The sequence below is a fragment of the Glycine soja genome, chromosome 8 (genome assembly GCF_004193775.1).
Source record: "Glycine soja cultivar W05 chromosome 8, ASM419377v2, whole genome shotgun sequence".
NCBI classification, from domain to species: domain Eukaryota; kingdom Viridiplantae; phylum Streptophyta; class Magnoliopsida; order Fabales; family Fabaceae; genus Glycine; species Glycine soja.
The window spans coordinates 14,412,034-14,427,469 of NC_041009.1; the positions used below are offsets into that span (position 1 = coordinate 14,412,034).

Sequence of the window (15,436 nt, forward strand, 5' to 3'; positions counted from 1 at the left end):
TTTATATATGTAACGAAGGAAATTCTAAATAAGTTAAGATGATAGTTATAATAAGAAGGAGAAAATAAATAGTAAAACTACAATTATTACATATCAGTATGTTAATTAATTAGTTACATATCAGTTTGTTAGTAATATATAAAATCTCAGTATTTATATTAACTTTTTTTTGTATAAAATTTTATTCATTTCAATTATACCATTTTCATATTTCTCACAAATTCCATTGTCCGGTAATATTTACGGATTTTCTGGTATATAATGTCGCAACTCTTTCGATTTTTTTTTAATATTTAAATGGCCGAATGTGTCTTTTTGTTTCACTGTTCTTTCACGGCATCTTGAGCCTTGAGGCGTGATTATTTAATGTTTAGTCAGACACTTTGATATTCTCATTTTAGGCTAATTAAATTATATTTTACTAGTATTATTTAACCGTAGACTTTGATATATGATAAGATTGTAATTTTTGAAAATATTATTGATTTTTTTAATAAAGAGACGTAGCAAGTAAGAAGTGTATTTAAATAAAAAATTAAAACTTACAGCTAAAAAATACCTAAAATTGGCTCTTGGTAATTAAATTGTTGTTGTAGTTGTCCATCAGTAAGAACCAGTGAACTACCAATCCATCACAAACTCAAATATTCACAAATAAAATTAGCCTAAAACATGATTTTACACTACCATCGAGTACTTATCCGTGTTATATATAAATTCTTCAAGATTTAGCATGTTCATCCAAACAATAGTTGAAGCAAAACTATCAAGATTTATTTTAATGTGAACCCAAAATCTCACATACGAAATTGGAGGAAGAGAAAAATATGGGAGTCAATCTTAGAAAAATCTTTGAAGTTTGAAGTATAAATATTTATAATGAAAATAGTGTTAAGTATGTTTACAGATATGTTGAGACCAAGTCAAAGATGACAAAGTCAAATATTTATATTTTGGATCAACACTTAATTAATTTAATTATTTAAAAATATTTTCTAAATTAATTAATTAGAAATGTTAACCTTTTAAAATATCAAATAAAATATTCAACATTCCCAACATATTTCCGAAGGTTAAAAAAATGTTTTAAAAATAATAAAATCTTGTGTTCTTATTTGAATAAACTCAATGTAACAAGTTATATAATAAGACATGACACACAATATAAGTATAGCAAGTTAAATAAATCAAAAATATTTTGCATATGTTAGAGGTTTATTGATTACATTATATCCTAACATTTTTTTATTGTTATCGGTTATATGCGCATTTAATATTCATTAATCATTAGTATTCTAGAGATTTTAATAAGATCTCATGCAAGAGACCTTCGACTTATTTATCAAAAGGGGTACAATGTTTCAAGTAATTATCAAAATTGATAGATTTTGAATAAATTATCGAAATGGGTAACTCATCTTTTAAAAACCTACCCATTTCAGTAATTATTACTTAAAAAATAGCATTCATCGATATATACATTATTAAAATTGTCCAACAAATTACCACGCAAAGCTCAGGTTTCTTAGCTAGTTTGATAAATAAGTCAAGAGATCTCACTTGACACTCAAAGGTGCATGTGTCAAATCATATATCACCCATAAATAGGACCTATGACGATTTTCAGAGACAAATTAACATTTTAATGACTTTTAAGTGTAGGAGTCATGGATTGACTTAATTGTATAATTTCCAAAGAAGTTTTAAATTTAAAATCCTAAACAAAAGAATGCATGTTCAGATTTTATTTACATTATAAAAAAAAATACACCAAATAAAACTTCATTTGCATTCAGTTCAAGTAGCTAAATGATTTTTTTTTACTCATAAGCAGTTAAATATAAACGGAAAACAAGATAAAAATAAATTTCAAATATACACCATCCAAAATAATAATAATCAAAGACTATGTTACAAGATATGAAAGTCAATGACTAAAACTAATATTCAACAAAAGTATATAATAATTTATGATTGAATAACGATGTAAAATTAAACTCATAATAATAACTCGGACAGTTGCTCACTGTGTCACTTGAATTGTAGCAGTGGAAAATTAGGCATTCGGGGTAGGACATTTCAAGTAATTCGTAAATTGTGTTTGTAACAAACGCATAACTCATTCAAATGTAAAAGCTATGTCTATGTCCATCTTCACACTGCTCCATGTAATAATGCAAATTACAAAGAAAAATGATGGTAATAATCTACACAAAACAAATCTTGAGATACTAAAATGGCACCATCTAATTTGAAGAACTTCAATTTTACAGAGGAATGAGCAAAACCTATGTTGTAGAAAATGGATTTCACGAGATCTCCAAACAAATGGGAGGGCATATTGATAAAATATATACCAAGAAAATGTAGGGAGTAGTTGTGTTGTGTTGGTTTCCCTTGTTCATCCCTTGAAACGAACTACAATGCACGAAATATCATCCTTACTCTCTCTGTTCAATGACTCGGCAACTAGTTGTTTAGCTGCCTTTTGTGGATCTTTTATCCTTCGTGCAATATCAACTGCCTCTTGGTTTGCCATTACCTGCAATGAATAATCATAATTTAGACTTTAATTTTTATGCAATAAATTCAATCAGAAAAGTTCTATACACTGCAATTGTTTTTTTGATAATTATGTTATTGGTCTAGAGTATTCATCGACTTTGTCGATAACTAATCTTTGTTAGAAAACTCAACTGATCATCTTTAGTAGGATTCTTCCCTCTTAACTACGTTTTTTCCATCCACAAGACTCGAACCCGAAACCTTACTTAAGGAAACCGAGTCCAGTACCACGAGAACTAACGACTTGTTGGTTTTACATTACAATTGTAAAATGCAATAAACTAACCTTACATGATAGTTTGTAATTAGATGACAATATAAAAATTCTTTACATTATCGGTGTCTAGATTATTTAATCAATATTTTAAGAGCACGCATAAATAATTTTAAGAAATAATGGACAAAGAGGATATTAGATTGGTGGATAACCTTCCAAAGACCATCACTGGCAAGTATCAAAAGCTCAGCATCTGGGTCAATATCAACATGTCGTATATCAGGATCAGATCGTAAGTGTGATTTTAAATTTTTGTCTCCAAATGCTCGAGAAACTGCAAGCTGCCCATTTACTCTTGCAACGTCTCCTGAAATAACCCCCCCAAAAATGAGCAAATTAGTCCAAATTACACAACACAAACAAAAAGGACTCATTAATGTTGCAAATAATATACTTCTATACTAACATGCCAAAACTTTGGTTTGATTGATGCCTGGTCTTTAACAACTATAAACCCTCCTAAGGGTAGAGTTTCAGTTAGTGAAATTGTTACTTCTAAAACTATCCTAATCTTACTATAAACCTAGAAGTATTTAACACTTTAATTCTTCACATGTAGATGATCTCAAGCAAGGTTTTACAGTCAAGTAGCCTGAAGTTTTAGTGCTAAACTAGATATCACACAACTTATTAAACTTGTGAATTTAAGTTCAGCATTCTGATCGAGCATAGGACACAAAAGTGGGAAGAAACTTGTTCTTGCAGAGAACAAGCAAAAAGCCTTTTGGAAGAGCACAAAGCGCAAGGCTTACAGTCTTGCTTAATCAAGTATCCTAGTCATCAGCACTTTCTTGCACTGAGGGGCAATCTCAACGTCATCAACCAAGTTTAGTTTTTTTTGGTTTCTCACAAGTATTCGAGACATGACACTAAACATAGGCACCTGTCTTAACGAGGATTCTAACATTGATTCACCAACATAGATATTAGCACTTGAAATTGCATTTGTATCTATTATTATGGGTGATGTAGGCATGTAGCTAACAGATATGAACAGTTGCAGTAAAGTCAAAGTCAATGACCTCATGGAAATACATTCATTGTGAAAATTCATAAAAGTGGGACTTTTTTAATCAGAAAAATATATATTATTTTACACCCAAAGTTATAACAGAGATTCAATAATTGACTAGTATTACAAGTTTCCATTAGTATGATTTTATATTTCAATAGTTGCCACTTACCAGAAAAAAGAATGAGATGTGACTAAAATCTTACAATTAGATGTCTAGAGTCTAAAATGTACATTGTTTGCAATTTAGACCATGATTTAAAATATATCACAAACAGTCATTAAATTATTATAACTCATTTCATGCCACTACTTTTGCTATCTATAGTGGGAAATTATTATAAGTCATTTCATGCCACTCATTTTGCTATCTATAGAGGGAAATAATTTAAGCGATATCTCACAGATATTAACTCATTAAGGTTTATTAAAGAACCTGGCATGTTTGAGACAAAGCCGCCTTTGTTCTCAATGATGCCCCTCTCAGTATTGGGCTCATGATCAATAGTCATCTGTTCGGCCACCCCTTTTCTCGACAAAACTGCTCGTGAGTCTCCAACATTTGCTACCCATAACTTCTGATTATCAATAAGAATTGCAGTCACTGCAGTTGATCCTCCTCGCCCCAAATCAGAACTATCAGAAAGAATGGCCTGATCTGTTGTCTCATAGGCTTTAATGATGGAACTGGCTGGATCAGTCCAGAAGTCCTCCTGGAATAACTCATCATATTTAAGAGTACAATTAGTAATTCAAAAATAAAATTATGCCAAGAGGCATTACAAAGATTCAAAAAGAAAATTAGGCCAAATTTCAAGTTTTTCTGACAAGAAAGAGGTTTTACAAATTTCATCAAGACATCAAGCTCAACCAGATTATATTTCATATTGTTAATATTGATCATAAAATAAGAGTATGGGAAGCCAGAAGAAAAAGGGGAAAACTTTGTCCCTTTGTCCAAGGAATCAAATGTGATTAAGGTAATAACCAATACACGATGCTTTCTAGTTTGGTTCAATAACTCACCTCCTTCAAGATATTAGAAAAGAGATGCTTTTGTAAATAGGCAGGCACACTGTCTCCCAAGTGTCCGTCATATATAGCAAAAAGTCCTAACTCTTGCCCTCCAAGCTTGACAATTTTTGCTACATGATAGTCCTCCATTGGGTGGTTTGCTTTCCCTTTAACTAGGCTAAAGCCATACTTAACTGAGCCCTGATGGCTCTTGCCCTTGCCAGAGCCACATGAAGTGCGTCCTCCAACCACCTAAAACTATTAGAGTTAAAATACAATAACAAAAGAATCTACTGTTTAACATAACATAAATGCAATGCAATGCAAGGAACATGGTTGAAATTAAAAAGAAATTTACAAGGACAAAGGCACATGGCTGATTATCAAAGGGAACATAGCATGAATGGCTAAAATGCAAAGCAAGGAAATAGGAAGTTGACAATAAACACAACATTCAGAAATATAACAGAGAAACACACTCTGTACTAGATAATTCCATCTTGTTAAGAAGTGTCAAACTTAAAATGGCACAACCCCAGAATATTAACTACAGTATTTATCAGCACTAACAACCAAAGAAGATAGAAATAAAACATAGTCGATGCTCAAGGTTTTAAAGAATGGTCCACAACTGCAGTTTCAGCTGCATCGTCAAGGTTTTTTTGCTCTCCATGACCCCAATTGTGGCTGTAACAGTTGCATTTCTCTGCAATTCCCCCACAAGATCAAGAATTGTGATGAAAACTGCAACCGTGAGTCCATGACTGTGACATCAATTTAAAACCTTGCTCATAAGTAGACCAAAAACCACTCATGAAGCAACCAAGGGTCAAAAGCAGATTAATCAGACAGCTTTGGTGTTTACAGCAACCATTTGAAATGAACCTTATCTCACAAAATTAGCTTACTGCAAAGTCCAATGCTGAATGCTCAAACAACCTCCAGCACAGTTAAGTACCAAACTCACGATAAGACTCAAGAAACAAGCCAGTATTAGGTTTGTCATTTATATATTTCAGGCCACAGATGAAGTAAAGAACCCCATAGAATAGATGATCATATTAATAAAGCTTCCTTGAAACACCAAACGTATATCATATGCTAAAATCTAGTTATTATCCACGTATGCTCATATCCATGTTACCCCCTATCAGTGTCTGCTACTTTTCTGAGGTTACAGATAAACTTAAAAGTACAGAAACAATCCTTATGTTTCAATTTTCATTATCAATTAAGAAACTGTATATGAAGGTTGATTTCCAAAGACAAAAGTTATATATATATATATATATATATATATATATATATATATATATATAAAGAGGCCAGAAATCCTCACCTGATTGTTGAAGCAGCAGAAACAATCCATGTAAACAATTCAGCCACACGTCAGTCACTTTCCCCCTCTATCACTCAGCATGTAACTCTTGGGCAAATCTTTTCAAAACCGAAAATTTCCACAAAAAACTTGACGTCAGAGAAACCCCAAAACTCTCTTTAAGAACTGTGAATTTATCTGCAAAACATTCCGATCACGGAAGCAAGCAATTCTAACAACCCTCCCCGAAAAGGTGGGGGGCAAAAAAAGGAAATTTCCACCACCCAGATGATCAACAGGCTCAAAAAATTGACAAGCAATCCAAAAATAAGAACTTTTTGGAGGAAAAAGAGAGAAGAGATCGGTATGAAGTGGGTGAATGAAGAGAAGACTAAAAAGGTTATAGCAAAAGCGTCCCTTGTGATAAAGAAAGAGGTTATTAATAAGAAGAGAAGATGGATTTTGTTGAGAAAGTCAGGTCTGCAATGGGTGGCAAAAGGCAGAGGTTGTTGCCCTTATTGACTTTGTAGTTTTGTATTTGTTAGTTTAATTGCATTGCTATGCTGACAGACACGCTTTGTTTGATTTGATTATTACATACAGCTGTTTTGAGGTTTCATAGTTCTTATAAACTCGGGTGGGGTGGGGACTTGTCAGAGACTTCAAAAGTCAGCAAAACTTTATAGCCTCATAAACTCTCTCTCGTGAAGCCCTCTTAGCGGTTAGTGCTAAGGATGCCAATCAAACGGGTCGGATTCCTACAAAAACACACTCTGGGTACGGGTTTGGATATTAATAGGCTGAGTTTTAAATTTTAATATTTTTTTTTATCTTTACATTTTTATCAACTATACTCATACACTCTTTTCTATTATTTTAATTTACTTATATATTTTTAAATAAATTATATATTAGGTTTTAATTTAAATAATATATAAAAATCACAAAAAAACTAAAAATTCAATTATATTTTTAGTTAAATATTTTTCTTTTGAGTTTATTATTTAGTTATTTAACTATTAAGCTAATTGATTCATATTTTAAAAGTTATATCACATGAAACTATAACCTGGTCAATTAATATTATTACAGGCATCTAAATCATCTTGGATATCATTGAGAAGTGGCTCACATGATGATGATAGGTGAAGGAAGATTTTTCCTATCATCAAAAGTTATCGATTAGTTGTAAAAATTTTAAAACTATGTATTGTTAGCAAGTTACTTGGTGAAAAAAATGATATTTCATCTTTTTGTAATTTTATCGTTTAACCTTATCAATTACTGCTTTGTATGTCATTACTTTTTCCCTTCCTGGTTCTAATTCCTTTTGTTTGGTAAAGATGCAAAAAGATGAGGAAATTTAATAAGAAGTTTGATCAGAAAAGCAACTAAGGACATCAATTATTCAGAAAGATGAAGGGATTTGATGACTTTAATTTGAGTTCCATTCACAAAAGGTATTAAAAGTTAAGGGTACAAACAATGTTTAGAGGACATATATTAGCACAAGCTCTCAAATGTTCTAAACAAAAATTAAAAGTGAACATAAAGTGTGATGATAATGAATCCCTTGATAAAATAATTGATTTGAAACTATTTCACGTGCAAAAAATAAAGAATAAATTAAACAAGATTGATATAAGTAGTGCATAATTTTCATTTTAATATTTTTTAAGTGTATCCTTGTAAAAAATTTCAATTTTGATTTTTCATTTTTATTAAATCATTAATTAAAATATTAAATTTTACCTCAAATTAAAAAAAATCATAATCTTCATTTGGGTGTTTGCGGGTATGTAGCACTTGATTTGTTTAATATTAGGAAAATTTAAACAATGAATTTGATTTATAAATGACAATTTGTGACTTTTTAAAAATTTTGAATGGGATCAAAGCACAAAAAAGGTCAAGTGCTGAAAAAGAAACTATCAAACAATTGTTTTTGGAGGGTGAAACTAGTATCTCATGTCTATAAATAATTGAAAAAGAACAAAAGAAAATTTTAAAATAAAACAAAAATTATCATTAAAAATTCAGCATGATGAAATAAAGAAAAAAATTAATAGAATAGTGGTATAATAGTTATTTTTTTACTATCTCGGACCATAATGTACTAAATATTCATTCTGTATAATAAATATAAAATATCTATAAAGTATGCAATAATAAAATAATTAGGATTTTTAATAATATTGTCTTCTTTAAGTTAATAAAAAAATAATAAAAATAATAATATATGAAAAAAAACATGTAATAATATATTTATATTAAAAAAGGGTAACACTTATCAATAATGTTTTATGGATAACTAATATTTATATTAATTAAATGATAAAATATAAAATTTGGATCATATAATAATATTTTTAGAATAAAAATTATTTATAAATCAATTATAGACTAATAAATTTCAAATATAACAAGTAATGAAATAAAAATTAAAAATAATTATATTAATAATTAATAAAAGAATCCCATAACATTGATAGATAATATTCAATTTAAGTCATAATAAGGTTAACTAATTCAAAACTTCAACAATATCACATAATTTAAATTAATATTTTTAAAATTATTAAATATCATTTAAAAATAAAATTTTAATTTCTGCATTAAATCATTTTAAATATATTAATTATCAACACACAAAATTCAATTACATATAAACATAGTATTCATGATAACAAAATGGATACTTAAATTTAAATATTTATAAATTTATATTTGTTATATTTGTTTAGTTATACATTTCATATAAATATTACATCACTACTATTAATTGGAAAAAAAATTAATTTCATTAGGCTTAAAAAATTTTAGACAACAACTCCTCAATTAAAAATATAATTAGTTATCTTTCTCAATTTTAGTATAATTATATTTAATATGGTATTAAATATTTTTAAAAAATGAATTTTATTAATGTACATATTTTATATAAATATTATATACGAACTTAAAAATATATAATTTAATCAAATTCGCATCGTAAAAGTTTAAAATCTAGTTTTTTGTATGTCCCAATTGTTATTTAATGACTCTCTTTTGATGTCTTAGTTTTCAATAAATTTTAATTAATGAAAGAATATGTGTTAGGAGGAGTGTAATAGAGTATATTGTTAGAATTTTTCTTAAAACAAAGACATTTAGTCATCTAGTTTAGTAAAATCCATAATTTTGATCATTTCATCAAATTCAAAAAAATTATGTGTTGATCGATAATAAATTAACTTAATATGACTCAAATTTAATGATATGACACAATATAATCTATTTTAAAATGGATGACTAAAATTACAATTTTTTTAAAATAAGGGAACTAAATATCTCTAGTTTAAAATAGGAGATTAAAATTATGAATTTTTTAAAAATAGAGAAACAAAAATTACATTTAAAACAAAAAATATAATGGTAGCGAATACAAGTATGGATGATATTCATCCTCATTTCCATCCCCGCTTAAAAAACTTGAGTAATATCTATACATGTATCCATATCCGATCAAAGCGGATATTTTTCATCAAAGTCGAGACGGGTTTGGGATGATACCCGTGAGTACGTGATTGTTTGTCATGCCTAATTGGTTTTCATTCTAAAAAAAATCTCTTTTTCTATCTTCCTATTCATTCTCTCAATTTTTCCTTTAAGGATAAAGAGCTATTATACCAAAAGATTAACAAACATAAATTTATTTTATAAAACCCTTTAATTTTTTAAACTCGATTAAGCAAGCAATATAAGATTAGTAATATGATTATGTTCGAAAAATTAACTAAAAAGCTAGCAAGAAGCTGAAAACTGAAAAGATAGTTGATAACTGAAAGTCAAAAAGCTATCTTATTAAATTATAAGTGTTCGGTGAGACTAGATGTTGAAAAGTGTAAAATAACAGAAAAATAATAAAATCATAATTTTTTAAAAAAAGATAACAAGGAAAATGAATAAATATAATGAGGATAAAAGTGAAAGAAAAATATAAAAGCCAAATGAAATATCTTATCGAACATGATCTATATCTATTGATTCGGTAAGCTACTTAACTTTGATGAGATTTAATTTTTATGCAATGTAAAGAGTTTGTAAACTACCAAACAAATGTTGGCACAAGTAATAGCGACTTATTTCTCTTAACCAAGTGGTTTAAAGTTTTAATTTTGGTTGGTCCTTTGAGTATGAAATAAATCACATTGAAAGAAAAATATTTATCTTAGCTTCTAGTGAAAGTTACTTCGTACCAATATCATTTTTAGAAAAAAAAAGTTTGTAAATTGTCGATCTATTAAAAAAATATAATAAATATGATTTTTGAAGTGATTTTAATAAATGTAAAAAAATTTATTGTATTTGACGATTTTTTTGAATAAATGTCAAAAAAATTTATATTATTAGTATATGTAGATTATTTTCTATTTTTATAATAATTAACTTAAAAACTATATTAATGATAATTTTTTATTAGTTAAAAGTGTAAAATATTTTTTACTGAAAATTAACGTACACAAAATTTAAATTCACATGAAATAGCGTGATTTTGATACTTAAATTTGTTAGTATTTTCTTATATGGTAAGTATATAATGTACTAGCCGAAAAAAAAATATGGTAAGTACAGTAATATAATAAGACTTTTTTCGTTTGGAGAGAAAGAGAAGGAAAATGAAATGAAATGAATAATAAAATGAGGTTGAACTCATACTTTTACATTTTACTTTAATTTAAAATTTTTATTTTCTTTATTTTTTATTGATAAATATTAATTATCAATTTGTTAATTTTTATTGGGAAAAAAATCAAACTCATCACCTATTTCTTTTTTCCTTTAACTTTTTACCACCCAGCCAATTTTATTTTTTCTACCAATAAAGGAGAATTGGATCTGCATTAAATAAGTCAACCCCGCAGGTTAGATTTTTCAGCCAAGACATAAACTTAGAGCATAGAAACGTACAATGAGCAATTGAAGACAAAAAAGGGTCATGGGTTTAATCTTAAGAAATTTTTTGAAACAAGACATTAAATGCCAAATGTAAGAGTGAAGAACTCAGAAGTTGCTACTATACTAATACACTACTTTGAAGACAAGGAATCTCGTGGGACTGAGCTCAGGTTTAATTTTAGATCAAGTTAAGAAAGTTAGGGCGGATCATAGCATAATAGACAAATAAATGTCTCAGAAAGTCAGAAACAATCCTGCTCAATTTTTTTTGTTTTTTGTTCTAAAATTACACTGCTGGTCCACCCGTAGTAAAAGCTGAATGGTCAAATTACAATAGCAGAGTTGTTTGTTTGGTCTATCATGTGGCCCTGCTGCAGCAGCATGTCCTCCTAGGTCACTCTCACCCAAAATTGTGGGATTTCACTTTGAATTTAAACTTCAAACCAGAAAAAAAATAAATTAAAATCAGTTCAAGAGAAAAAATTGAAAAAAATAATATTTGAATTAAAGTAGAGAAAAAAGTACGAAATTTACATTATTTTTTAAAAATTATTCAAGAATAGTAATTCCTTCCCCACGATCAAATAAGCACTTAATTGCTTTACTAAATTCATTGTTAAAATTTGAGTTATTCTGTGTTTGCAATAAAAAAAAATAGTGTACAATAGTCACATAGAAAATAAAACTTATGACTTGATATAGAATATTCAAGTTTTCTATTACAAAGTAGACATTAGTGGGTTTTTTCTCTCACACATATTTTTTTTAAAGGAAACTTTATTTGAAATACAATGGAACACTAGTCCATCATGTTATAATAAGAAATAAAAATAATTTTATGCAATAATACAATAAGAATTGTGATAAAATTGTTGATTTAGCAATTGCCTTGAAAGTAATATATAATAAGTTTGTTAAAATTTTTTTAACTAAATTAATTAAGTAGAGTGCATAAAAAATTATAAATCTTTTGATATTTGTCTTTCATTTCTACATATAAAAAAATTTATTAACTATAATCATAATTAACTTAAAAAGTCATATTTACATAATATTTTATCAGTTGGCAATATAAAAAGTTTTATGTGTATAAAAATTAAATTTTATTCTTTTCTTGTTAACATAATGTTTGATATTTTTTCTTTTTATTTCATTTAAGTAGTAATAGATTTTGTCCCTTTAAATTATATATATATATATATATATATATATATATATATATATATATATATATATATATATATATGAAGAAAATCTTGTTAGAAGAAAACAATTCATCTTCGAGTATCTTTTAATCTATCAAAAGAGATTAGTATCAATAAAATGTTTGGAAGTTTCTTTGTAATCTTATATTAAGGATATAGTTTCTTAATAAATTGTGCGGTCCATTAGATTAAAGAGTTAATCTATAACTATTGACAAACCAAATAATCTTATGGTGTCATTTTTCTTTCGGATATTTTTATCCCTAATTATTATAAACAACTATAACATTTTATTTTAACTTCCAATAATAATAATATTTTTTTGAACAAATTACATTTAACTACATATATAAATAACTTTAAGTCTAAACACGGATTACACTTTATAATATATATATATATTTAACAAGCATGCACGGGACACACAAAATTTGCCAATAAAAAAGGATATTCAACATCTCACCAGAGACACTGTTGTAAACTTGAAATTACTTGATGAAGGTTAACAATAAACAATTGAAAAATGGATAAGGAAAAAGACCTTCAGTTGGAAAAGAAAAAAGAAAAAGCAAGTAGTATATGATAGTGGATGTGCTTATTATTACAAACTTGAAAGGGTCAACTCCCCTGAAGTGCCACTGCATGCATTCGTCTGTGCAGTGTTTGGTGGAAGGAATAGCATAAATCCAGCCAAGTCAAATCCCATTCCATTCAGATTTGATAGCACAAAAGAAAAGGAAAAAGAAAAGCTGTCCTTACTAATTTTTTTTTAACGTTGGCATCGTCACCATCTATGAAGCACGGACACCCCAGTCCTTTATCATGTCTGGTGTTCGACACGTGCCCGTGTCAGCGTACGACACCGACACGATACCCGCACTACGTTCTATATTTTGGACATTACATGTATCCATGTGTCCGTATTCGTATCGTATCCGATGTTCGTGTCGGTGTCGGTACTTTATAGGTCACCATGAGAACCAACATCCCACGAATTCACAGCGTGCTAACAAACAGTCACCTAGGTGTACGAGGTGGGTTTTTGCCACGTGTACACCCCTGTGCTAATGTCCCCTTAGTCCTTCTTCCTCCCCTGTTTCTGTTGCTCTGTTACTCAAGAACAGAGCAACTTCCCCTGCTTCTGCATGAATGAGTGGACAACGGTAAAAATCTTCCACTTGATGGATTTTGTTGTCAATTAGCCTAAGCCTCACATGGATGCTGAAACCACATTAGAAGTGAAGCTTCTTTGTTACGATCATGATCTTTGATATTATGGACACCTTCTAATACATTCCTTCGAAACACATGCTACTTTGGAATTGGTTTAAATTTATGAAAAATTATAAAGTCAAAAGAAAAAAAAACAATAAATATGATATAAGATTTACTAAATTTTATCATTTTTGATAAATTTCAACCGATAAAAAAATGTTGTAGAATATATATTAAAAAGTGTGTTCTTAATATTTCTTATATTATAATTAAAATTACAGAAAAGACTCTTTTCTTAATTTATAACTATTATAAAGAAAATAATTTTATTTGATGTTATTTTTCTTTTTGACATTGTTATTCTATATTATTATAATTCACCACAACAATTTATTTTTAACTTTCAAAACAAGTTACATCTAATTACATGTATGGATAACTTTCAAGCCCAAGAGTAAAGTGTCTTTTTTTTTTTTCCAGTTAAAATAAAGTCGATTATGTATTTAATCAAAATACACTCATAGAATAGCATCATAAAACGGCTTCGTTTTTCCTTTTTATCCGAAGACTTCTTTCTTCTTTTTTGCATTTTCAGCACATCTCTCCCATGCAGATGGTTATAGAGAACTAAGTCTCAATTCAATCTAAGAAGTAAAGTTATACTTATGATTCAACTTTTCAATTCGTGCTATAAATTCTCCATCGATAACTATAATTTTTTTAATACCTAATTTGTCCCTGGCAAATTAGTTTGCCCATGAAACAAGTCGTCCAAGAAGTACTCGTATGTTTTAATTGGATTTGAATTATACCCAATTTGTAACGGTATGTCAAGCATGGGCTGCTTAACCACTTTAGGCTTCTTTTGTAAACTATTTAATAAAAGGAGGTTATTTTCAAACTATTTACTAAGGGATTAAATATACCTTCTTCATCTTAGATATATCATCGATATCTTTCTCCTCATCCTACGAGTTCTCAACATATGAATTAAATATCATATAATCATCATGATCAAAATCTTCATCTAAATTTGTTGTAAATCTTTGAACTTTTGATTCATTGACAGCTATATTATTCCCACATGATAATAGCGAATTTGTCACATTCAATGCAGGAGCACTGGTAACTACAAGTGTAGCAACCCATTGCGTAAAGTTGGTTAAGTACACACGTTGGCAAAAATCTGATCAAAAGTGGTTACGCCATTGTAAGTGTAGCAACCCATTGCACAAAGCTATGCCACATGTCATCTTTCCGTTGAATTGCGCTTTGGTGCAATGTAAATAAAAATAGACCTCCCGGTAAATAATTTGAAAACAACCCCTTTTAGTAAATAGTTTGCAAAAGAAGCCTCCAGTGATGCGTTTGCCGTCAAGCATGTGCATTAATCAAATAGCCTCAATCTGACTTCAAGGCTGAATTTCACCATTGAAATGTACAAATTGACCCTCTTTAGATTTCACAATAATTCTCTCTCACGACCATTAATTTGCTATAGATTACGTGTCTTATATTTTAAGCAACAAGTGCATTGGCACGTAAAGTTAGACTCGCTTGCTTTAATCACGAATGGATTTATTTACTTCATTTAGACAAGGATACAAATAAATCACAAAAAAAAAAAAATACTTTTTTAAAAAAATTATCAAGTAAAAAGTACTTCTTGTTTTCAAAATGTGCAAACAAATGTGCCTTCTCACATGAATTCCAAACTGGAGAAAAATAAATTCACTGGTCAAGCAACATAAAATGCCGTTTTCTCTTGTGTTTTCCTTCTAGAGTCGCATCAGCAGTCGGGAACAATGCATGTTGCATGTGTTAAGAACACTTGACGAATATATAAGATTGACTCTATAATTTAAGAAAGGATAAAGGAAGAGAAAAGAGAT

At 28.7% G+C, this 15,436-nt stretch overlaps 1 protein-coding gene across 1 annotated transcript; it reads right to left on the reverse strand.

Annotated features, from left to right (window-relative positions):
- Window positions 1-1,979: 1,979 nt before the first annotated feature.
- Window positions 1,980-6,792, reverse strand: LOC114422185 (probable protein phosphatase 2C 9). The gene is made up of 5 exons (XM_028388407.1): window positions 6,208-6,792; window positions 4,881-5,120; window positions 4,291-4,567; window positions 2,995-3,149; window positions 1,980-2,542 (listed from the first exon to the last, which is right to left on the reverse strand). The coding sequence occupies exons 1-5, from the start codon at window positions 6,235-6,237 to the stop codon at window positions 2,402-2,404; spliced, it is 843 nt and encodes a 280-aa protein (XP_028244208.1). The 5' UTR covers window positions 6,238-6,792; the 3' UTR covers window positions 1,980-2,401.
- Between the last annotated feature and the right edge of the window lie 8,644 nt (window positions 6,793-15,436).